General features: G+C 37.4%; 3 protein-coding genes across 3 annotated transcripts; all 3 read left to right on the top strand.

Moving 5' to 3' along the window:
• The first annotated feature begins 101 nt into the window (after window positions 1–101).
• Window positions 102–2,494, top strand: gpatch11 (G patch domain containing 11). Its single transcript, XM_034152018.1, has 8 exons — window positions 102–267; window positions 471–697; window positions 785–826; window positions 933–1,053; window positions 1,163–1,253; window positions 1,438–1,575; window positions 1,819–1,900; window positions 1,987–2,494. Exons 1-8 carry the CDS (start codon window positions 218–220, stop codon window positions 2,040–2,042), a joined length of 807 nt encoding a protein of 268 aa, XP_034007909.1. The 5' UTR covers window positions 102–217; the 3' UTR covers window positions 2,043–2,494.
• A 499-nt stretch (window positions 2,495–2,993) lies between these two features.
• On the top strand, window positions 2,994–13,293 carry LOC117499829 (interferon-induced, double-stranded RNA-activated protein kinase-like). The gene is made up of 16 exons (XM_034152470.1): window positions 2,994–3,238; window positions 4,935–5,061; window positions 5,183–5,337; window positions 5,423–5,546; window positions 5,708–5,775; window positions 5,861–5,951; window positions 6,805–6,836; window positions 6,924–6,966; window positions 7,046–7,122; window positions 7,233–7,352; window positions 7,481–7,615; window positions 9,089–9,302; window positions 9,389–9,532; window positions 9,631–9,732; window positions 10,334–10,396; window positions 10,717–13,293. The coding sequence occupies exons 1-16, from the start codon at window positions 3,144–3,146 to the stop codon at window positions 10,852–10,854; spliced, it is 1,728 nt and encodes a 575-aa protein (XP_034008361.1). The 5' UTR covers window positions 2,994–3,143; the 3' UTR covers window positions 10,855–13,293.
• A 1,723-nt stretch (window positions 13,294–15,016) lies between these two features.
• Window positions 15,017–22,915, top strand: LOC117499828 (interferon-induced, double-stranded RNA-activated protein kinase-like). The gene is made up of 17 exons (XM_034152469.1): window positions 15,017–15,271; window positions 16,135–16,258; window positions 16,389–16,462; window positions 16,540–16,686; window positions 17,073–17,205; window positions 17,460–17,533; window positions 17,843–17,933; window positions 18,079–18,128; window positions 18,223–18,301; window positions 18,439–18,473; window positions 18,563–18,682; window positions 18,774–18,914; window positions 19,662–19,866; window positions 20,613–20,747; window positions 21,749–21,847; window positions 22,008–22,070; window positions 22,349–22,915. Exons 1-17 carry the CDS (start codon window positions 15,165–15,167, stop codon window positions 22,472–22,474), a joined length of 1,803 nt encoding a protein of 600 aa, XP_034008360.1. The 5' UTR covers window positions 15,017–15,164; the 3' UTR covers window positions 22,475–22,915.
• The last annotated feature ends 1,184 nt before the right edge of the window (window positions 22,916–24,099 follow it).

Here is a 24,099-nt window from a genome sequence, read left to right as displayed (position 1 = left end):
TGTCCAATTTGTCTCCTTGCATTTGAAATTAAAAGAGGTGGTGGAAATATTTGTCAAAACTGCCGGAACTGTATAATCGTTGCCTCACTTGTAGCTACTCGGAATTTGTATTTGAACGAACCAAACATCAGTGAAGCAAATACAAATGCACAACCGGATTATTTTTAAAGTGCTGTAGCTCTAATTTACTACATTTTTTCTCTTTTGCGTGGTCAAAATGTCTGATGAGGAAGAGGACTATATGTCCGATGCATTTCTCAGTAAAATGTAAGCCTTGTGGAGATTTCTAATTAAGCTACTACATTAACGTTTACTGTTACATGATTAACATTACTGCCCTGTGGTATCAGCCCTGAAAAACGAAAATTGGGTATTTTCAGAGTTTTTAAAATATAGAAGTGCGAGTTTACAGCCATGCTGACAGTGTTGTACCATCCCAATAACTGTTTCTATGTCCCTCTGTCTTTCAGACCAGATGTGAAGCCAGGTGTCAGCATGGTGAGGCGGTTAAAAGAAGAAATAAAGAAGGAGACACAGATCAAGGAGACAAACATCAAGAACCGCCAGAAGACCTATAAAGAGCAAGAGAATGAAAGCAGAGAGGCAGCTTTACAGAACTCAATTTGCAATGAGAACAAGGGATTTGCAATTCTGCAGAAAATGGGTTACAAAGCTGGTCAAGGCCTAGGGAAGGCAGGCAAGTTTCTTCTTTATTAATCTAATTGTATTCTGTTTTGCATTTGTAGTGTGTGTGTATTAATTTACATACATGTTGCCTCTTCAGGAGCAGGAAGGGTTGATCCAATTCCTTTAAACATCAAAACCGGTAGGCAATACCTTTGTGACACAATTACATTTGGTTTGGTAAAAGTATGTGAAATCCAACTGCTGGCTTACAGTGTTTGATTATGTGTCTTTGAATGCTAAACCAGACAGAGGTGGAATTGGAATGGAAGAGGTGAAGAAAAGAAAAGCTGAGGAGGAACTTCAACATTATCGTCAGAAAACACGAGCCAAACAACACAATGAGACAAAGTCTCTGGAAGACTTTAGGTGAAGTTTGTAGCCCTCCATGAGATGCACTTTGGCTCTGAATATCTCCCATCTTATAATTCAAATGTTTCAAAATGTGTGTGTGTGACGGTGTGCTTTTTTACATCAGGTCGAGAGTAAGGACAGAGAGAGAGGAGCGGAAGATTGAAGGAGATCTCAGAAAGAGTCAGCGAGCCTGTGAGCAGCTTGACAGTCAGAAGGTTAGAGGAATTAAGTTTAAAATATAAGCTCATCACTATAATACAGTGCTGCTATTGTTAAAGAACTAAATTCTCTTCACTGAGAATAAATACAAATGTGCCATGAGAATGACCATGATTTTTTTAATTTAATCGATGTAGTAACAGCCCTTGTGTAAATCTTTTGGCTATATTGTCTTTGCAGGGCATCACTGTCCCAAGGGAAGACTGGTACTGGCCTAAAATAGAAACTAATGACGAGGAGGATGATGTTGAGGAGAAGGAGGAAGAAGAAAAAGAAGAAGAAGAAGAAGAAGATGAAGAGGAGATTGTTGAATTAAGCGTCAGTATTGAGTTTACCTTGTTAACAGTGCTGTAATGTGTAATTTTAATACATTAACCCAAATCAATTCTGTTGTCAAATGCATTTTTGGTAATAATAGTTCAAAGAGTTGTTGCCAAAAAGCATACATAGGAAATGTATCTCACATTCTGCCAGTGTATAGTACACTATTGTTGTCCTGGCATAAGGTAAATAATTCTGAGTAAAATGAATGTATTTGATATGTGTCTCTCTTTGTTACAGTCTTTTGACAAACTGCCAATTTTGACGTCCTATTTGAGAGGAATCCATTTTTACTGCATATGGTGTGGGACCACCTACAATGGTAAGAGTGATGACAACATGGCTGTGGGTTTTTATTGTTGTTGCCTTTGCAGATATTTTTATATATATATATATTTTTTCTTACAGATGAAGACGACTTGTGCTCTAACTGTCCCGGGGACACAGAAGCAGACCACGATTAAACTCGAAAATATGAACAGTAGTTCCTAGTGAAAAAGCAGTTGAAAATGTTTAACCTGCCAAACATAATGTTAAAAGGGGGTGCAGAGAGCATTTTACGCTGTGAAACAGGCTCGTCAGCCCTGGTTCTTAAGCAGTTAAGGAAACAGTCGATTAGCAGTACAGAAATATGTATTTATTGTTCGCATTTGAATCTGTTTCCATCTCTGGAAGAACATCACTGTTTATAATGTTTGTACGGCGGTCTTGGTTTTATGAAATCTGCATTAAGTCAGTGGGAAATTCAGGATGCCTTTTTTATTTACCTTTTTTAAATGTTTAAGACATGTTTCAGGAGCAATTGAAATCCTATGTTTTCATTAAATGTTTGAAGATGTATACCTTGTCATCTTAATTTGTATTTAAGCAACCTAATAATACAATAATAAATCACATTACTTTAGGTTTAATAGAATGTAATTGTGCCTTTGTTTGTGTGTGACCATTAGTTGTGAGTGTATATAGGTCCTCTATTTGCTGGGTAAAAACCCTCTTCAACGATTAAAAAAAAAACGGTACCATCACCAACTCCAGCTCCCATGAATTTTAGCACTTGGCTCTTACCTAAACCTTCTTGGGATCTGTAGTTTTTGAATGCTTACAGCGTTTTGTCAAGGTAGGCACATATTTTATTGAAGCTACAAACATTTCAACAACAAAACATAACAAACGTTTAAAAAATCAAGACAAATTATATATAATATCGTAGAAAGCCGCAAAGAAAACATAACAGTGGTCTACCTAATTGCTATTAAAACAAAAACATCACGTTCACTACTTAAACTTTTCCCATAAACTTCCCAGGGTTATTATAACCTTAAACTTTATATAGCATACAACTGTTTCACGGTTATAGCTTTCAATTGGTTCCTGTTTGCTAAAGGCTGCCACGATGTGTGACGTTGTCGTTTACCGAGAAAACGAAACTTAATTCGGTCAGGCGGAATCGAGCTACGTAGAACACGGGGCAGTACAGTTGTGATGAAAACTGAAACATTTAGCTTATAGCTAATATCGTGAATGTTGCATTTTGAAATGACATTCCGACTGTAGGGATATGCATAATGGACGTAGCTAAGCTAAACGAGTATGCTCAGAAGGAGCGGTTGTCGCTGAGATATGTGGACGTTGGATCTGTTGGCCCGGATCACATTAAAACGTGAGTTGCATTCATAATGATGATTCACCATCTTTTAAAGTCATGCATGCAGGATTCTAAGTTACTGAGACTTTATTAGCCTGACACACTCCTATCGTATGTGTTGAGAGTATTTTCACATGGTGTTTGTTTGTAGAAGATAAGGAAATGGGTCTAGGCATGGGCGCCTAGTTATAGCAGAAACGGTATAGGCCTACATTGTTATATTAGTTTGTTTATTAGAAGTTCATATTAGTTCGTTGTATTGTAGTGTAGGAGTGTCGTTGGTTATAGTTTAGAGTAGGGGAGAACGATTAGTGCAGTAAGGGTTGGCACGGACTGCACAGGGGGTGAATAAATATCCTCTGTGGCACAGACGATTATTTATACCAGTATGTCCTTGTTTTTGCATGTTTACAGACGCCCCCATCAATTTGAGGCATTTAGTTTTAAACATAAAGTTAAAAGGCACAAGCTCACTTGCTGGCAGTGATTTCATTCATTTTTGACAAGGGCTTAGTGTGCATGAGTGACATACGTGCAGAGGTGGAAGAAGTACTCAAATCTTGTACTTTAAGTAAAAGTAGAAGAACCACAGTGTAGGAATATTCTGTTGACAAGTAAACGTCCTGCATTCAAGATAAAAGTACAAAAGTATTAGGATCAAAAATATTCTTAAAGTACCAAAAGTAAAAGTACTCATTATGCAGTTTGGCCCATTTCAGAATAATATATACTGTATGATATGTTTTGATTATAATAATTGATGCATTAAAGGGTTTATCAAAGCTGGTAAAGGTGCAGCTAGTTTTAATGACTGTGTATACTGCAGGGTAGCTGGTGAATTTACTCCAGGTGTAACTAAAGTGTTATTTAAGTGTTGATTATATTTCACATCTTTAATCCAAATCTGCAAAGTAAAAGTGGAGTAAAAGTACATAATTTACTTCTGAATTGTAGTGGAATAGAAGTACAAAGTAGCAAAACATTTAAATACTCAAGTAAAGTAAAAGTACCTCAACATTGTACTTAAGGTACTTACTCTACAGGTTCCACATTTACTGATGCTTATTTTTCATTGGCTTTTTATAATAGATCTGTGTATCTTACATACAGGCATAAATATCATTTTCTTAAGGTATTTAACAACATCATTTTAAAAAAATATATTTACTGTTTCTTTACCAATATGTGTGGTATTTACATCATAAAATTACAATTTTCAAATTGCATTGTAGTTTACAAAATCTTGATGACAGCTATAATTCTTAATCTTTTGATTTGCATTTAAATCATTTTGAGATGCCTTGCTGTTTGAATCATGCAACATATATTAAAGTTATATTTTTATGAACTATTTTCATGCAGTCTCTGAGATAAAACGTAGTTTATATTATCGTAAATATTGACTAATTACTTATACTTATATGGGTTTCTCTGTAAATATACAAAATAACACAAATATGTACAATAAGTGGGTCATCATGACATACATATCCTCTGGGTCACATTCATAACCTATACACTTTGGCATCTCATCAGCAACAGTGGCAGTTGCATAGTTTACCGATGAGGGCCTAAGTGGTCCAACAATGTACGTTTATAACTTCAACTGTGGGGATGTTAAGTAAATGCCGATTCATGTCTTTGTAACACAACCCCCATCACATTATTTCATCATCTTGCATTTCAACAAAGTTTTACCATTTCTTCTCAGGTTTACAGTCAGAGCAGTCGTGAATGGTAATGTGTATCCTGATGGTGTGGGAAATAACAAGAAGGAAGCCAAACAAAACGCAGCTACACATGCCCTGAGGTGCTTGTTGGAGAAACCACCTGACCCTGTAAGATTATTTTACCTCTTTATTGACATACTGCATGTGTGAGTATTTGTATTTCAAAGTATATTAGACCAAATCACTATCTTCATATCTTCTTTATGTATATTTCTTATTTTCTTGACAGACCGAGAAGGTAGCTGAAGCTTCTACTGCATCAGTTCTACAAACAAGTTTCACTCAGCCCAAATATATAAGTTGGCTAAATGAATATGGTCAAAAGAAACGGCTTAGTATAAGGGCATCGGAGTCAACAAGACTGGGACCAAATAATGCTGCTCCGTAAGTCTCTTAATTTTCTCTTTAATTTCCAGCTATTTTGTCACAGTTTTAAAAAGCAATCAATACGTTATTTTTCTGATATTAGATGCTGTTGCTTCATTGTTGGTGAGAAAGAGTATCCAACTGCCACTGGGAGAACGAAAAAAGAAGCTAAAGAGGAAGCAGCCAAGCTTGCATATCATGAGATATGTGACAGTAAAACTACGGAGGTAAGTAGTAATACTCACTAGTTTCTCCAGGCTTAATGAAAAGCCTATAACAAATGATGTTGTTTTCAAGTCTAGAGGGGAGAAATATTGTGGTGCATTAAGCCAAGAGGAAGAGGAAGGAAAGGTATGTTCATTACTTTGTGTTCCTCTGTGTTTTTTAGGCATCTTTGTGCTCAGCTGCGTCTGATGACGGGGCGCTTGCCAGGGTGTCCACGCCACCGAGCCCACCGTAAGGCACCGACTAAGGATTACGCCATATGTTAACATTCCATGTTGAGAATCTTTTACTATAATGTCTCATTTTATTCTCCAAGGGAGTTCCTTAATCCCAAACCTAAAACTCTGCCCAAGACTTCAACTGACTCAGCTGTTTTCTTAGATTCATCCAATCTTCCTGAGGACAAGGTCTGTTATTTCCTGTGCTATCCTCTTAATGCTTTTCATACATTGAAATACAAATGATGTACAATATATATATATATATATATGCCGTTAATAACTGTGCAATATATACCTGGCTGCTATATCTTCAGAACTGTTACAGATTGTGTAAATTGTGTCATTTTGTTAAAATGTTGTATCTTTAATTTATTTGTTATGCATGCTTCTTAGTTAACATTAAGCTTTCTTTGGCTCTTTCTGCTGTAACAAATGTAAATTCTGATTCTGATACTTCTTCAGTTGGTACTGCTCAGTCTATTACAAAGGTTGGATTATTAACCTTTAATGTTTTACGTAACTGGTCATGTATTTAATTGCCTTCTGCTATTGGAAAAATAGCAGCAAGTGATTTAATCAATTAGGAGGATGCTTTTTAGGGTTACACATTTTTGGTGTGAGCAAATCAGAATCAGAATACCTTTATTAGTCCCACAGAGGGGACATTTACAAGTTGGCAAAACCAAGAGTGTGTCAATAATTGCTGCCATATTAGTGTAGTTCACAGCATTGAAATTTGAGTAGTAAATACAGACTTCTTTAGGACATTAAGTAATGGATTTTGCACCGGACAATCCCCCCCACTCCCATTGCTCCCCGGGCGCTGTACAATAGCTGCCCACTGCTCCTAGTAATAGACTCCTGGTACTAGGATGAGTTAAAAGCAGAGAACACATTTCACTGTGTGTGCTGTGTGCTCTGCATGTGTGACCATTAAAGAGGGTTTCATCCCTCCCAATTCCTCTTCTTCTTATATATATATATATATATATATATACCCTCAAGTATAATTGGCTGTGTTTTATTTCTTTTTGAAAAGATTCAAAGTCCAGACGTGAAGCCAAAAATAAGGTAAAGCATCTTCTCCGGTTCACGCTAAAGCCACGGTACATCATATTTCACCTGATGTTATTTCTGATTGTTCTTTTTCTTTGCTAGAATTGCAGCAAATTTCAAAAATTCCCCCAGAAGCAACAAAGATGTAAGAAAATATCAATCGTGCTGGATTCGTTTGTTGTTTTTTGTCTGTCTTTTTAACTGTCCTTATATCATTTATAAAGGATGTGATAAATGTCAATGACAAGAAGACAGGAAGTAGTCCAAGTAAGAAAACTACAAAGCAGTCAGTGAATTCAAGGTATGGAAAATAAAAAAGGTTTCATCCTAATCGTACACTGCTGTGGCCTTTACCTTCTGTATCTATGTATGTATATTTATTTTGTTTTGTCACAATTTTTCCCTCAACAGGTTCACATCTGAATTTGACTCCATTGTGTCCCTCGGCAGCGGAAGCTTCGGTCGTGTTTATAAGGCACAACAAAAACTGGTAACGAAGGATTATGCTATAAAGATTGTCCCTTGCAAAGAGTAAGTAACGTATGAAAGATGCTTCCTTTTGTTTCCGTTTTAAATGAGCGCTGTATTCCTTTACATTTTTTGTTTTGCATAATCAAAGGTAGGTTTCATTAACTGATCCATGTTCTTGTTCTCATCAGGATCAAAAAAGTTCTACGAGAAGTGACAGCATTGTCAGACCTCCATCACAGCAACATCGTGCGATACTACACCTGTTGGTTGGAGGATTCAGGATACCAATGGGACAGCAAAGATGACAGTGGCAGTTCCTCACAGTAAGCCACACACAGTTTATAAATATCTTTACTTAAAGGGGACCTATCATGCAAAATGCACTTTTGCACGTCTTTTATACATGAATATGTGCCCGAGGCAAGCGTTTGCTCCCGCTGCTTTAATTCAATGCAATCCCTCCCCGTCGAGGCAAGCACTGTAATTATCTCCGGTTAGTCCACCAGCAGATGACAAACACCCACCTCTCCGCCTCTTCCAAGGAACGAGGGGACCGTGCGGCAGAGTTTCAGTTTCAGTTTCTTTCGCCGGTCAAGATGTCCGTTAAAGTTTAAATCTTCCGGACAAAATTAGAAAAGTGCCGGTCAAAGGTCTTCTTTGTTATTTATTGAGCTTTAAAACAAATGAATAACGACTCTATATAATAAAACACGGAGGACGGAGATCTCTTTTCCTCCCCCTCTTCTGACAGCCCAGCAGCTGATCAGAGCACGGCTCCCCTCTCCTGCAGGGGGGCGTGGTCAGCTGAATCAGACCCGTAGACAGCAAACAGCACATAGAGCGAAATGAGGCATGGCTAAAATGCATGATCTGTTTGGTATTTTGAAAACAGAAACGTATAAATATACCTTATATAGGTATGGCCCTACAATATATCATTTAAATATAGCATGATAGGTCTACTTTAACTGTTCACTCTGGCAGATTTAGATCTAGGCTTGGCCTTAAACTAAAGTTTAAGTCATTTTTATCATATATAGTTTTAGTCAACAACATTTTATTACGTTTTACTTCAATACTGGTCAATGAATGTTTCCTCTTTTATTTTGTCAGCCATCTTGTTTTTTTTTCCTGTGTCAAATTACCTTTTTAGTAATCAGATTATACTAAACTAAATTACATTTTCTGAATCAAAATCTCAAACTTGATAGTGCATGTCAATCGTCACAGTTGGTGTTCGATGACATCGGTGTCCTCTTGTCATCGTCTCGTGTTATTCATTAAAATAATTGACAAACATATTTGAGCATAGTTTTAGTTATATTTAAAGAGGCCATATTCTGCTCATTTTCAAATGAGTATTTTGTGCCTCTACTGCGACATGTTTCCATGCTTCAATGTTCAAAAAGCTCTTTATTTTTATCATACTGCCTGTGCTGCAGCACCTCTTTTCACCCTCTGTCTGAAACCAGAGCCCAGTCTGCTCTGATTGGTTAGCTGGCCGGATCTGTTGTGATTGGTCAACCGCTTAGAGATGTCCCGCCCCTTCGCCTATCAAGCACAATGAAAGACTTGGCCAATAGAAGCGAGTGTTACATTGTGTAGTCACTATGTTACTGAAGTAAACAAAGGGGTCCGATGGAGGCGTTTCAGGCAGAGGGGGGGAGTGTGTGGGAGAGAAACTCCCTGTGGAGTTTACTTGCACACAAACCTATATAACAACACTACAGGAAAAGGGACAACTCAAAAAAGCTAAAAGGGCCTCTTTAAGAAACCAGTGTTTTCTCTTTTTCTAGGTCAACCGGTAATTCGTCGGTTAAGTTCTTTTATATTCAGATGGAGTTGTGTGACACTACACTCAGAGTGTGGATAGACCAGAAGAATATTCAGAATGTGAAGAAATCACTGCGAGACTCCAAGAGAAGAGAAGACGGTCTAACTATTGCTCAGCAAATAGTCAGCGGAGTCGAGTACATTCACTCCAAGATGCTCATACACAGGGACCTGAAGGTGAGAGAAAGTGAAAAAAAAACATTGTTTAGTACGCCATGTCGATCATGAAGCTACAGGTTTTTTTTTGTATTTTCCATGGTTAGCCTGCCAACATCATGTTTGGGCAAGATAGAGAAGTGAAGATCGGAGACTTTGGTCTGGTCACGGATGAGAACGACGACGATGCTGACAACCTGAGGGAGAGAACGGTGTACAAAGGAACCCCGGGATACATGGCTCCAGAGCAGGTGAGATGTTCTGTGTTATTAAACATGTATGCAGATTTTAACCACTAATGATGCTGTCGAGCTAACTAACATTATTATTTTGCTCTTATTTATAACAGAAAAACAGGCGCACGAGTTATGATCGAAAAGTGGACGTATTTGCTTTGGGGTTGATCTTTTTTGAAGTCTTTTGGAAGATCTTACTTGATGAAAGGAAACCGGTGAGTTATTGAGATTCCTAAATGATTTCCAGTTGATATTAACTGTTTATTATACAAATATTTAGCTAACTGATAGAAAATAGGTGTTATGCAATTGATATTCATATTTCAACAGTCATTGGTAGGGTTAGGATTAGATTTGCTCCATTTTACAATGAAATACCAACAAAATAATATATATTTATTAATATAGAGGAGTCAAATAATAAATGTGCACATTGTACTACAACTTATACCAACAATAATTATGTACAAATTACAAAATATGCCAAAGTGATGTGAATATTACACAGTTGAATAATGCATGTAAGTTATATAGTCTGTTTTGTACAGTTATATACGGTATAAATGTATGCTATAATAACAATAACAATGGCTCTGTTGTATTTTCAAGTGTCTTAGTAAGTCATGACAGTGAGTCAGCATGCACAAAAGCAGGAACTTGAAGTTGAAACAGCCAAATGGATTTTGGGCACCAGTGCTCTTCTGGCTGTGACATCTCAAGACGCCTTCTGGGAAATGTTGGGCAGCTTATCGATTTCTAACACACTAACAACATGTTCGTTTTTTTCTCCCTTTTTTTGTATCACATGAATTTTAGATTTGGGATGATGCCAGAGACCAGACGTTACCTCAAGGGTTTCAACAACATTTTCCACTGGAGGTACATCAGCATTCTTTGATTTGCTTGACACATAAAACCATTTTTTTCACAGGATGGAAGCCATTTGTCAAGGCCTCCAACAGGGCACTGGTTATGTTGGTGTAAAGGGGTTTGAACTGTTAAAACATATTTGAAGCTTCATGGAATTAGTAGCCCAACAAGGCCTGTTGTATGTTGTATGTATATTTTAGTCAAATGTTTAATAGCTAGTAAAACAGATGTCTTTACTTGGTAGGTTGCCCAAGTAAAGTCAGCGGAGTATATGGAGCAATGGCAGCATCCATGTAAATGATGGAGATCACACTCTTTTTGTTTTGCAGAGCAAAATCATCGTGTCAATGCTGTGCGAGAAGCCCCAAGGCCGACCTGAAGCAAGTAAACTAAAGACAGACTTTGAAGAGTGCACTCGTAGATTTACATCTCTTAAAGATATGTGCCTCAACAGTCAGACGTTTTGATTATTTCAAGAAAATGATTAAACAACAGGCAAAAGCATCAGTCATCACATGCATGACTATTCAGCATCATATTCCATAACACTGAGAGTTTTTATTTCCTAAAAGGGGTATCTGTTTAAATGACTGATGTTTTCATGAACTAAAGGCATCTGATTAATTTAGAATAATGGAGCAGAGTTGTTTTTTCAAAACTCTGCTGAACTTTTCATGGAATTCTGATAAAATCATATTAATATTTTTCTCCAGCGAGTGCATTATGCTTTATGACGAATCAGACAAAGGTTTTGTTTACATTTTTAATTTTGCTCAAACATTAAATATGTATGGCCCAGATTTGTTAAAAGCAGGCGGGAAGTCGAAGTTCAGTTCAGACTGGCAAACACAGAGATGTCTTTTTTAGGGCTGCCCTGTACTGTAAAGGTACAGATAATTACTAGAGGCAATACACTCATCCGCATTTCCCTCACCGGTAATGTAATACCGGTGAAGGACAGGCCTGCTACTTTGTAAAAGAAAACATACCCCCATAGAGACAACCCATAGTGGCCATTTGCAGACATGGTTGTGCTGTGGTGGGGATTTTGATGCACGTCTATTTGCACTTTACGGCTTCTACAGAACGGCTTATCCAAAGGACCTCACGCGCTGCACTCCACTCCCTCTGGTCCACAGCAATACATGGCAACCATGAAGTGGATCGGTCCTCACATATATACACCGAGGCGTCTGTCATTATAGTAGTATATTATGCCATTTGAGACTAAAGAAATGTTGTTTGTAAAATATGTTTTTTGGCCCCTGGGTCTTCAGTCATATTCCTACCAATACCTTCTTGGTCTTCAATACCTTCAAATAAACCTTGACATAACTCGTGAAGCCTTAAATGTGGTAGAGGCATAAAAAAGACTGTACACACTGGATCAAAATGATGAAAGTGAACAAGCAGATGTCATGCATTTCATTACCGGCCCTTGAAATTGGAAAAAAGCCAAATATGTGGATTTGGGTCCCCAGGCAGTATGCACCCCCAAAGTATATACATATGGACATCTCTATATTTCCTGTGTTGGATTAATGTTGTGACACATTTCAAGGGCTCTAACATCATCAGAATTTTGAGATGTGGCAAGATTGGTAATGTGGACTCATTGCTAGAACCTTGAAAATGTGTGTGAAAAGGGGTCTTTATGTGGGTATTTTGTGCGTTAAGTAACAAGTTCCTTCCATGTAGTCTACATGTTCAAATTGAGCAAACAGAGGCTTTAAGCACAATCAGCTACCATCGAGGTCCCGGTGACCTTTTTTCAGTGCTAAGTAAACTGTATTGAGTTGTTGTGTTAGCTGCATGTGTTGACATTTTCTCCAGACACATGGTTGGAGACAGCTCACTAATATAATGCCATTGGATTTATAAGAAAGATCCACCAGATGCTATCTTTGTGGGGCCAACTTGACATGCTACATGTTACATGCTCCATTGAAGTGGCTTTTGAGCGCTTCCTTTATGCAAATAATGTGTATTGAGATACATTTTGAGCGCATTTCTTTACTTGTAGGTTGGATTAATCCCACCCTCACTTGCCAAATGCAGGTCTATACATGGGTACTCGGTTTATAGATGCCGCATCTTGTTACATTTAAACGTGAAGAAAACATGTAAGGCACTTGAAACTTTACACACAGACTGCGCACTTATAGACTCTTTTTCACACACATTTTCAGGGTTGCAGGAATGATTCCACATCACCATTTTGGCTGCTCAAAAAGGCAACAAATTACAACTTTGACATGTCAAGTTGCAACAAGTCAGATTATGTTTATGTTAGAGCCCCTGAAATTTGGTATAACATCAATCAATTACTGTAATGCTATGGGGATGTATGAAAATGTCCATATGTGTAAACTTAGGGGGACTGCCTGTGGCCCCAAAAGCACCAATTATGCACTTTTTCTTATTTCAAGGGCCAGTAATACAAATATGACATCTGCTTGTGCCTTTTAACGATTTTTATTTTGTGGTTAACATTTTATCTGTGTTTCTACCAAATGTCAAGGCTCTAGGAGTTGTATTTATTAAGATTCTGAACGCTGAAAAGGGCTTCTTGCCTGACACATTTTTAGTGGGTGAAAATGACAAAATTCCCGGGGGGAAACTAGTCGGCAAGTCTCGTAAGTTCTGCAAAAATATAAAACAACATTTATTTTTTGGTTTTAATTAACATATATATATATATATATATAATGTTTTGACAAAATGTATGATATAAATAAGAACCTCCGTCTGATTTGACATATTGCAATTTTAACTTTTAACAAATAATTAAGTCATGGTTACGTTATCAACTAATTGAAACAATGTATTCCACGCTGCATGTCTAGGTTCAAGTTGTCAAATGAAACCCATTGCTTTTAATGACTGAATAAAATGTTGGCAACAAGGGTGTGATGGTCATCAGTCCTCTGTAAAGTTTTACATAATTTCTGCTGCATGACGTGAATTCCTCTGCTTATAATATGCTTTGTTTACATTCAAATTAGTCTGTACGGGTATTTGATCACCTCTGAATAAGGGAATGTGCCCTTGTTCCAGAAAAATTCAAACACTTGATGATAACGACTTTAAATGCCGAATCTTCAACATTTAGCATTTCTGACATAAAGGAATAACACTCAATATGTGAGTGTTTTTCTTTCTAAATCAAGTTTTTTAAATGTTCAGGTCGAATAAACATTTAAAGGTTAAGATAATAGGAGGTATAACTGGTCAACCACTGCCAGGTGTAATCCAGCTTTGTGGTAGGTATTAGCAGAGAGTGAAAGTGCCGTGCAGAAATTAGCAGAAAGCTCTCTTTACCCATGATATGTCTTAAGGAGACACTTGTATGTCTCAGTTTTGTCATTTAAATGTCCATCCCGTATGATTGGCCAAAGTTGTCCTGTGACTACTTTAAGTCCCAGTGTGACAGACAAGCAGTATTCCTACTGTCTTCAACCAAAGCCAAATTGGGTGCGCCCTCTGTGGCTGCAGCTACATGGCTATTGCTATGACTTTAATATTAGTGGTGTCTGTGATTGTGACTGGAATGCCTTTCTTTTTTAGCAATCACAATAAGATGGTAATATCGACCAACTCATCATTGTAATATCAGGAGTGTCATTAAGGTAGGTGTGTTAGTTTGACTCATCAGAAACCTGTCACATGCTAACAAAGACAGAGCCAAACACTTTCAGTTCTTACCTCTGTTTTCACATATTAGATCAGATTACATTATATTCCTTAATTGTCACTACACAGAGTACAGCGATCCTGTATGTATTGTTGTTAAATATGTTACATTATAGTAATACAATGCACTAATTTTAATAATACTTATTTCTTTTTATAAATGTATATTCAAGAATGGGACAAAAAAACAATTTAGCCCAATTCCCAGTTTGATCAATAAAGTTTTCTTATTGTGACTGTCTAGCTTACTTGAAAGCATTAATATCAAATTCATTTGGCTGACACGTGACAAGTGTCACAACACATTTACTGGAAACTTCCCAAACCTGCTTAACCTTAACCTTAACCTAACAGCCAGGTAGCACCAGGCAGGCCCTGGGTAAGCATGCAAACTTTTGTCTGACTATGGCAACAGTGTAGCTCTGATTAAACATGGTGTGACCTTATAAAATAAACACTATACCTTGTAAGGGGTGTCCCTTGTGAAAAGTGTTGCCCCCACCCTGAGACATTGTGTGCACTCCACTGGACAGATTAACTTTTTGCCAAATGACACATTTCTGCATTTTTGCCAGCAGTAGTACGTAAATATTGACTGTTGGTCTCTTTCACAGCACGTTTATGGACATATTATAATAATATAATAAACCCTGGAATAATATCATATTCCAGTGTCAAACATTTTTTTCAATTTTAATTCAATTAGATGCAGACAGTTAAATATAAAATACAATAAGGCATCGATCTAAACATTGCCTAAAACGATAACATTCAAAGGGTTGAACTCGAATCATGGACTATACTTTATTTAAAGCGAAACAATATTACTATTTGTTGTCTGTCATCACCAGTAATGAATCAAACACGAGTCGAGCAGCGTAACCTTACGTGAATGACGTTGAAAACGAGGAAATCGAAACTTACTTGTATCAAGAGTCAGCTGAATCGAAAGAGAGCACAGATAGCGCAGGACTGCAGAAGGGACAAGGCTGGAATGAGACATAAACAAGTATTGTGAGATTGAACTTTGTTCTCACAGTTTTATGTAATTAAAGATCAAAGTTCGACGGTTAAATAATTTAAGATGGAAAGTGAGAATTCTGTCGCAAGACTCAACGAGTACGCACATAAAAAAAGATGTACTCTGGACTACAGGGAGTCTCCACCTGATGGCCCAGACCACTGCAAAACGTAAGTAATTTAACATTTGTTACCGGTGGGTTATGCAAATCGGTATAGCTACAGTACATTACATTGCAGCAGTGGGAGTGGTTATGTATCAACGTTATTGAGCTACTGTACTCATGGGAAATCAGAAATTGACTTCCTTATTATCAAATAATCGTAAAGTAATATACGTTGTTTTTTCTTTAACGAGCTCCTTAAGGGGTACATGTTTTCTTTCCATGGCCCCAGTGCTTCTACACAAACAATAAGCCCATAAAATACTAAAAATGGTCTAGGAACAACTATAGTTGTTTTAATTATTGTTATGGTGACTTACTTACTGTTTCCCTGAAGTAAGTTTTCTCTCTGTTAATTAGTTCCATGCAAATTCAATTGACATTATTTTCAGGAAGTGACATAATAGATTTGAATGGAAGTCAAGTAGGTTGAGCATAAACTTTCACTTTTTGTCCTCTATGTTTCATGATGTTGATCTGTTTGGCTAAATAACAGAATATAGGTTGTCTTACCAAACTGGTTTAGGTCCAATTGGGCTACAGGTCCCATTTATTCTGATCCAGACCTGCTAAGACCTGTATTCTGCAATATCTTAAAAAAAAATAGTATATTGTGGTGAGGTAAATGCAATAGAGGAGTGGTAAAAAGTTACATAGAATAGGATCCTCAAAAATAAGTATGAGTTTGTAAATGTACTGTGTTAAATGTACGCTTATTAATACAATCACCATTGAAGAGGGCTTTAGCACCTACTACTTGGGGGAGTAGAGGCTTAATAATAGTGTGCAGATGTAACTTAATTCACCCCAACCCCACCAACATTATTTCAAGTCTGCCTGAATAACAGAAACATGACAATTCCACTACAGATTCACCCAGAGGGTAGTCCTGAATGGTAAAGACTATCCTGAAGGTGTGGGGAAGACGAAAAAGGAAGCCAAGAAAGATGCTGCTAAAAATGCCCTGAGAGTCTTGTCAGAGGGCACACATCAGGTATGAGTTGAGACAGTAATATTTGTTGTCCTCTATTTTTAACAACCCCCTATTATTAAAGGTAGTCACTTACTCAGCAGGACATAGTCCTCTGGGTGAATATCTCAATATGTATTTTTTTATTGTCAAGACTGCAGATGATAATTACAACCCTACATCAGCTCAACAAAAAAAGGAACTAAACCAAAATGATTCTGATATCTGGTGAGTAAATCGCAAAGCCAGTGCAATGTTTTATTTTCATGTCTTCATCTGTGTTAAATATCTCTTGTTTATTACAGTAATAAGACAAGAAGCCTCAGTGTCAACTCTCAGGACAACAGCTCTAAACATAATTTCATTGGATTGGTTAACCACTACTGTCAGACAAAAAAACTCTGCCATTCATTCGTTGAAGTGAAGAGAGACGGTCCAGCTCATATTCCTCAGTGAGTATGAACCAGAACCACTGTTACCTGAATAGACACTACAGACACTCTATGGTAACTCTTAAAGGTCACCTATTATGCAAAATCTACTTTTTCATGTCTTTTATACATAAACATGTATAAAAGGGGGGCGGGGCCAGCAGCTACTGACCCAGAATCAGCAATTCTCTAACAGGGCTGAAACAGAGGGATATGAGGGATGTCTAAAATGCATGATCTGTTTGGTATTTTGAGCAAAACACATCATAGACATGTTTTTTTATATATTTGTATATATCTGAGACCCATAATATATGCCTAAAAATAGTATGATAAGAGATATTTAAACAACATTAACATTTTAACATTCTGATCTAAATTATTTCCATCTTTTAAAAAAAACACAGATTCTTCTACAGATTAATAATAGACGACAAGGAGTACCCTGTGGCTGAGGGTAGGAGTGCCAAAGAAGCCCGACAAAATGCAGCTCGACTTACCTGGTCTGCTCTTAAAGAACAGACAGATTGGGACAGCAAGGTATTTATATTGATGTACTTCACCATGAAATATACACTCAATTGCCAGTTTATTAAACTGGCACTCAAGGGTAGTTTATATTTCCTGGTGCTTTCAGCCGCTGTACAGCTTTTATTTTGAAAAAACCTTTGCATAAAACAATCAAGCAAGACATTTTTTTTCTGCTAGAGGAAATACATTTTATTATTTTTATTCAAGGCAATGGCCTTTTTCCCCCAAGATGATGTTTAACACACCTTTTCCTTGCATTTCAGGTGTCTGTCAGATCAACACTGTCGGAGGATGGTGCACCGCCATCATCATCATCATCATCATCATCAACTCCACTGTAAGGCACTTTGACTTCTCAGCATGGAGAGACAAAGTGGGGCCTTTGTCCTGCAATGTCTGAAAAAGATTTAAGTTTGGAATAGTTGAACTTTTTGCGGCGAAACACAGCTAGAAAGTACCCGCAGCGCATCCTCTGATGTGTCGTTCTAAATGACTAAGAATGTATTCTCGCCTGAATCACGTGAAATGGAAATAAACAAAGAAAAAATGAAGGATACATGTTGGAATTTGGCGGTATTGTGATTAGAGCGGAACATGATATAACAGAGAAAAAGCTGTACTCATGTCTATCCTTGTATTCCCCTAGGGAGTCCCATGAGGCATCATCACAAAGAACGTCAGCGAGTACAAGTTGTTCAATACAATTCACAGATACATCCAACCCTTCCAGAGCTCAGGTATGTTTTCTCAGAATTGTAAAAGCAAATCAGACAGTTGGGAAAATCACATTAAATAATTTGATGTGATCTTTCAACAGGGCTTCAAATATATCATCTTATAGAACATGCTACATTCTAACAATTAACTGCTTTTTTTGTGTAGATGCCCTTAGGGTCTGAAAATGGTGCACCATCCAGGTTGTCGACTTCACTGTAAGGCACTTATTTAGCCTATTATTGAATCACTATTGAGTGTATAGCTTATTGCTTAAAAAAGCTGTACCTGCCTCTCATTATGTTCCTCTAGGAAGTCTCTTGAATCATCACAAAGCATGTCCTCGGGCTCTGAAATATTCACAGATTCATCAAACTCTTCCAATGATCAGGTATTATTAGCTATATTCAAATACTCTATATGCGGAGAGGGCAACAGAATGTTTGTGTAATTATTAAAGAGAATACAACGTCATAATCAGAGCACAGTTCAAAATGTTGAATCTATGTGTTTATCTTATCCTTTAAGCATGCTGTCAAAAAGAAGACATCCACCCCGTCAAGGTATATATACTGTAAAAATAAATCTCTGCCAATTATTGATCTACCATCAAGAACCCTTTTTTCCTAAATAATAGTGGTGATCTCGACAGGTTTACTTCAGACTTTGATCCCATTGAGTATCTTGGCAGTGGAGCCTACGGTTCGGTTTACAAAGCAAGGCGTAAACTAGAGGAGAAGTATTATGCTGTAAAGATTGTACGCAGTGACAAGTAAGTATGCAGTAAGTTTCAACTGTGCATTATGCAGTATGTATGTAAATATGTTGTTTACTGATTCCATGGTTCTTCTCCTTTGGATCAGGAAAGCTTTTCGAGAGGTGGGGACATTATCAGACCTCCTCCACCATAATGTCATAAGATACTTCAATTGTTGGATCGAGGATACAAGATACGAAGACGGCACCTCAGCTGGAAGCTCAGCTGGCGGTTACAGCGATGCCCAGTAATGTCCACGTCCTAACCTTAAACAGGCGATATATATATATATATAGCATTTAAAGCATATCTTTCATTCAGAGTCAGGGCCAGGAATACCTGAACACAGCTCTCGACATGGGGATGGTTGAGCAGACGGCTAGCTGCTAATGGTGCTAACATCATTAGCAGTACATACTACGGCAAAGGAGCTGACAGAGCTAACAAAGAGGGAAAGTGGAGGGTGGGTGTAACGCTTCCATGTTGGGACTGTACACTGTATACAGTCTATGGTTGGGAAACCTTTATCAGAGATAACGTAAGTCCATAGATAACAGGTACTAACAGGCACTCGTAGCTATCCCAGCAATAAACCAAAGAACAGAGAAGCTCGGATTACAACACACAGAGAAGAGACATTACATTACATGTTAGACGCTTTTATCCAAAGCGACTTACATACTCAATACTGTGGGCAATCCCCACAGGAGCAATTTGGGGTGAAGTGTCTTGCCCAGGGACACAACGACATGCTGACTGCAGTGGGGTTTGAACCTGTGCTCCCCTGATCCGAACACCAACGCACTACTCCACTGCGCCACACACCTCCCCTTATATTACCTTATATTGCTCATTACTATATCTTATCATTTCAAATAGTATTTTACTGCTATATTCAATATTCTGAATTGTGTATAGGCCTATATAACATTCAAGTCTACCTTTTAAGTCAGAGGAGAGTATTTTTATAAAAAAATTTCTTCTGTCTTTCTAGGTCTACAGATGATCCATCTGTAAAGTACCTCTATATTCAGATGGAGTTATGCAAAAGGAAAACACTTAAGGAATGGATTAATGAGAAGAACACTCAGTCTCCGCAAGACACAAAGAGAAGACAAGAAAGTCTAACCATTGCTCAGCAAATAGTCAGTGGAGTTGAATATATTCACTCAAGGCGGCACATCCACAGAGACCTAAAGGTGAGACCAGACTGCAGTGTAACAAAATAATTGGTAGAATAACAAGCCATTGTTAGGTGACCAACATTTTAGAATAAGCCAGGCCTAAAGCATATGCTGCTGCAAATGGCATCATAATTTACTAAATGAACATCATTCTGTGTTGAAGAAGACTTAAAACTAGCAATCTAATCCATAAAGTCATCAGGAATATATTTACTGAGGTAGTACATCAATGCGAAGCAGGCTAATTTTTCTATGAACTTCTATACAATCAGACCTCTCTTGGAAACCAGTGATCCTTGTGCAGTCCAGTCATAAAGATGCTAGGGTACTAGGTTTGCCTCTCAACAACAATAACACCATGATTATTTTTAAAACTATTAGGCAAGATCCTGCCCCAAAATGCTCGAAGCACAAGACATTATTTTTGCTAGAAGCTTCAGTTCACCTAATATTACATGTGAATAGTCATTTAAATTAGAATGAGAATAAAAGTAATACAATCTTTTACTCCCTGCTTTGATCGTCTAAAGGGAAAAATCTATCAGACAGAAAAATGCAACAAGAATGATAAAGAATGTTGGGAGGATCATTCGTGATTAGCAGAAGCCTAAAGATATCTTATCAGATTGAACACTCTTCTGAATGTGACCCACATGTGGTTAAAGATAGAATGCTGGTTTAGCCCTTAAGTACTGTTTTTCAAGCTTCTAATTTTCTTCCTTATGTGTTAATTTGTTTCAATTGTTTTTCTTTCTGTGAAGCCTGACAACATCCTGTTTGGACTGGATGATAAAGAAGTGAAGATTGGTGACTTTGGTCTGGTCACCAGAGATGATGACGCTTTGATGGACAGAACAGAGAACAGAGGAACCAGATCGTACATGGCCCCTGAACAAGTGAGATGATCTATTCTGGCAAAAACTCTTAATTCTTCTGTATTCATTTGAACAAATATGTCCTTCGACTGGTTTTAATTAGGTGGACTAATTATTTTCAACTATACCTTTAGTAACTATTACTATATATGCCTAGCACAATAGAGCGGTGCAGGAAAGACTCCTAAAACCTGCAAATTAGTTTGCTTTTTACCATTTCCGGTTCCCTCGCCTCGAAGTAAAAAAATGTTGAACATGTCAAAGATTCCTGAAATCAGGTCTGTGGTTAACACAAACTGAAAATATGTTTACGTTTTGTTCTACGACAGAAAATACATCAGTAAATTCCCCACTGGTGAAGGTTGAAAGCTTGTACTGTATGTGTCATAGAGATGGTGGTTGCTAACAAGTAACTAGACTTTATCACGAGTCCTCCTTCAGCTGAGCGGAGGTGACACTAAGCAAAAATCACATTGCTTTTGTTGAGGAAGCCCTTGCGATGCTCACATTTGGATGGGCCTACGGAAATACAACATCACTGCACCACTCTATGCTCTATTGTTTATTTAGCGCAGCCAAACCTTTTCTTACTGTTGGCAGTGAGAGCTGTACAATGAAATATCAGAATCAGAATACCTTTATTCATCCAACAGAGGGGAAATGTACATTTGTTACAGCAGGTAAAGAGCCAAAGGTAGCTGAATATGAATTAAGAAGTAATTCATAAAAATATGAAAGATAAAGTAGAAATTACACATCTTACTAAATACGAATCCAGTACCAGTTACAGTTTTGAGATAACAGCCAGTTGATTGATAGTATTAAAGGTGAAAGTAAAATATGTAAGAACTTTATTGCCAATAGAACAAACTGTGAATTAAGTGTATCTACAAACATAAGCCATGAAACAGAACTTGAAGCCAAAACTTCATTTACTTAATTAGCATGACTTGCTAATCTTTCCCTATGAGTTATATTAGTATAACATCAGGCAATTCTGTGTTTTTATTATTTCACAAAAGGTGGGGAAGACATATGATCGAAAAGTGGACATATTTGCTCTGGGGTTGATATACTTGGAACTCCTGTGGAAAGTCTCTTCTGGCCATGAAAGAGGAGAGGTGAAGTATACAGACAAAGACTTGCCGCAAGAATGTTACAATCATTTGTCGGCTTTTCTCTTCTTGTGTGCAACATTCAACTCAATTGTTGTTGAATCATTCGTTTGATTCAGGCTAACTAACATGTTCTTTCATCCTTTTATCACTGCATGAATACCAGGTTTTACAACATGCAAGAAAACAGATTCTCCCGACAGACTTTTCACGGGCCTTCCAAGAAGAGGTATATTACAATGTTCTTATTATCAATTATTATCTGCAGTAAATTAGTTCCCACATGAGGCAGTACTTTTTTACACAGTTTTGCCCCGTTACAACAGCTGTCCATCTCTATAGCTGGGGGAGTTAAACAGAACTGCTGCTGTTTATACTAATAACAAGCAGAACAAATACAAGTATTTTACAAGATATCAATCTCAGTTGTTTTGTTTGAAACGTTGTAGCATGGCAACACAATAGTGTTTGTAGACAGATCTCAGTTAAAGGTGTTGTTTTTTGCAGAACCTAATCATCAAGAAAATGCTGCATGAGAAGCCAGAGGTGCGACCTCAAGCAAGTGATCTGAAGGAACAGCTGGACAAGTTGGCTCAGACAGAAAATGAGCCTCAGAAAAGGGCAACTGTGTGATTATCACAACGAATTGTGACAAGTCTTATGAGGGTAATGAGATCTGTCTGTCATCTGATGAACATATTTGATATACTGTTTAGGTGATGTTATTAATATTTATTGACGGATGGTTAATGTACTGCACTTAAACAGTGATTTATCTGAACTTCAACTTAGCACTGTCCTGTATGCACTTACAGGAGTTCAAATCATTTACCATGCAAATTAAAAATGATGGGTCTAATAATCAAAGATTGGAATGGGAAATCCAATTGTATCATCATTTTAGTAACTCACATATTTCACATCTGTCCAGCTGTTTTAAATAATCATGTGCTGGTTATTTCTGTGTCAACAGTTGACATTGTATTCAATGCTGGGATGGTCAAATGTATGTATTACATCTTTTGTTTTGTACTAAATATGTTAAGTTTGAGAATAAAATAATGGTAAAAAATATGGGTGACAAATATCATGCATGAGTTAGCCAAAACAAACAGCAGCTTTTTTGTATTACTATATCTTATAATCTCTCACGAAAGACTTCCCTTCTGTTTTTAAATTAGATTTGACATGTATTTAGTTTTAACAAATAATCATGTCCTGGCTAATTACTTTGGCAGTATGCATTCCAAAAGTATATACATATAGACATCTCTATTTCTCTCCACGTGTTTGATTGTTGTGACACATTTCAAGGGCTCTAATATCATCATGATTTGAGATGTAGCAGGAATGGTAATGTGGACTCATTCCTAGGACCAATGTGTGTGAAAGGGGTCTTTATGTGGGTATTTCGTGCAATAAGTAGCACGTTCCTTTTATGTAGTTTACATGTTAAACTTGAACGTCATAGGTCAGAGGCTTTTAGCACAATCAACTACCTAGCATACTATCGAGGTTCCGGTGACCTTTTTTCAGTGCTCAGTAAACTGTACTGAGTTGTTGTGTTAGCTGCATCATGTACTGAAATGTTCTCCATGGTTGGAGAATTGCCACTACTACCAAGATGGTAACTTGGTCAAGTCAGCATTGTAAAGCTCCCACCAGGATTTGAACCTGGCATTTCTATAATTTGTTACAATTACACACATATTAGTTTAGGAAAAGCTGCACCTACATGCTCCACCAGCTCCACCAAATCATTTCACACTGGCCTAAGTAGGTTCCTTAGTGTTGCACATTAAAAATCAAAGCCTTGCCAATAAAAGTGTTAACATCACAATCGCACACACACATTTAACCACCATCTATATATGTGTCATTTGGCTGACATGACAACATTCATGTAACAACAACAAACTTTCCAAACCTGCCTAACCTGTGCCCAACCCCACAGCCAGGTACTGGGCATGGCCGTTGTGGCTATGGCAAGAGTCATACTGAGACAGTGGGTGCATAAACCAACAATAAACCCTGTGTGTAAGGGATTGTGTCAGCAGTCTTGTGTAAGTTAGGTTAACATTTATTGTGTAAGATAGGGTGTGTAAGTTAGGTTAAAAGGTCTTGTGTAAGATAGGGTGTGTAAATTAGGTTCAAATGTCTTGTGTAAGTTAGGTTAAAACATCTTTTACGAGTGGTGCCAAGTTTGGGGTTTTTGGTGTATTTATAAAGCAGTGACATTCAATAAATCAATGGACATT

This window comes from Trematomus bernacchii, unplaced genomic scaffold (genome assembly GCF_902827165.1).
Source record: "Trematomus bernacchii unplaced genomic scaffold, fTreBer1.1, whole genome shotgun sequence".
Taxonomy (NCBI): domain Eukaryota; kingdom Metazoa; phylum Chordata; class Actinopteri; order Perciformes; family Nototheniidae; genus Trematomus; species Trematomus bernacchii.
The sequence above is the reverse complement of the archived record's forward strand: the minus strand, read 5'-3'. Positions and strand labels throughout refer to the sequence as shown.

Coding starts and splice junctions, on each gene's coding strand:
- LOC117499829 (XM_034152470.1), top strand. CDS start 3,144: ATGGACGTAGCTAAGCTAAACGAGTATGCTCAGAAGGAGCGGTTGTCG. Junction 3,239..4,934: donor GGCCCGGATCACATTAAAAC/GTGAGTTGCATT, acceptor ATTTCTTCTCAG/GTTTACAGTCAGAGCAGTCG. Junction 6,967..7,045: donor CCCCCAGAAGCAACAAAGAT/GTAAGAAAATAT, acceptor TCATTTATAAAG/GATGTGATAAATGTCAATGA.
- LOC117499828 (XM_034152469.1), top strand. CDS start 15,165: ATGGAAAGTGAGAATTCTGTCGCAAGACTCAACGAGTACGCACATAAA. Junction 16,687..17,072: donor GGTCCAGCTCATATTCCTCA/GTGAGTATGAAC, acceptor AAAAAAACACAG/ATTCTTCTACAGATTAATAA. Junction 18,129..18,222: donor TCCAGGTTGTCGACTTCACT/GTAAGGCACTTA, acceptor ATGTTCCTCTAG/GAAGTCTCTTGAATCATCAC.
- gpatch11 (XM_034152018.1), top strand. CDS start 218: ATGTCTGATGAGGAAGAGGACTATATGTCCGATGCATTTCTCAGTAAA. Junction 698..784: donor TCAAGGCCTAGGGAAGGCAG/GCAAGTTTCTTC, acceptor TTGCCTCTTCAG/GAGCAGGAAGGGTTGATCCA. Junction 1,901..1,986: donor GTGTGGGACCACCTACAATG/GTAAGAGTGATG, acceptor TTTTTCTTACAG/ATGAAGACGACTTGTGCTCT.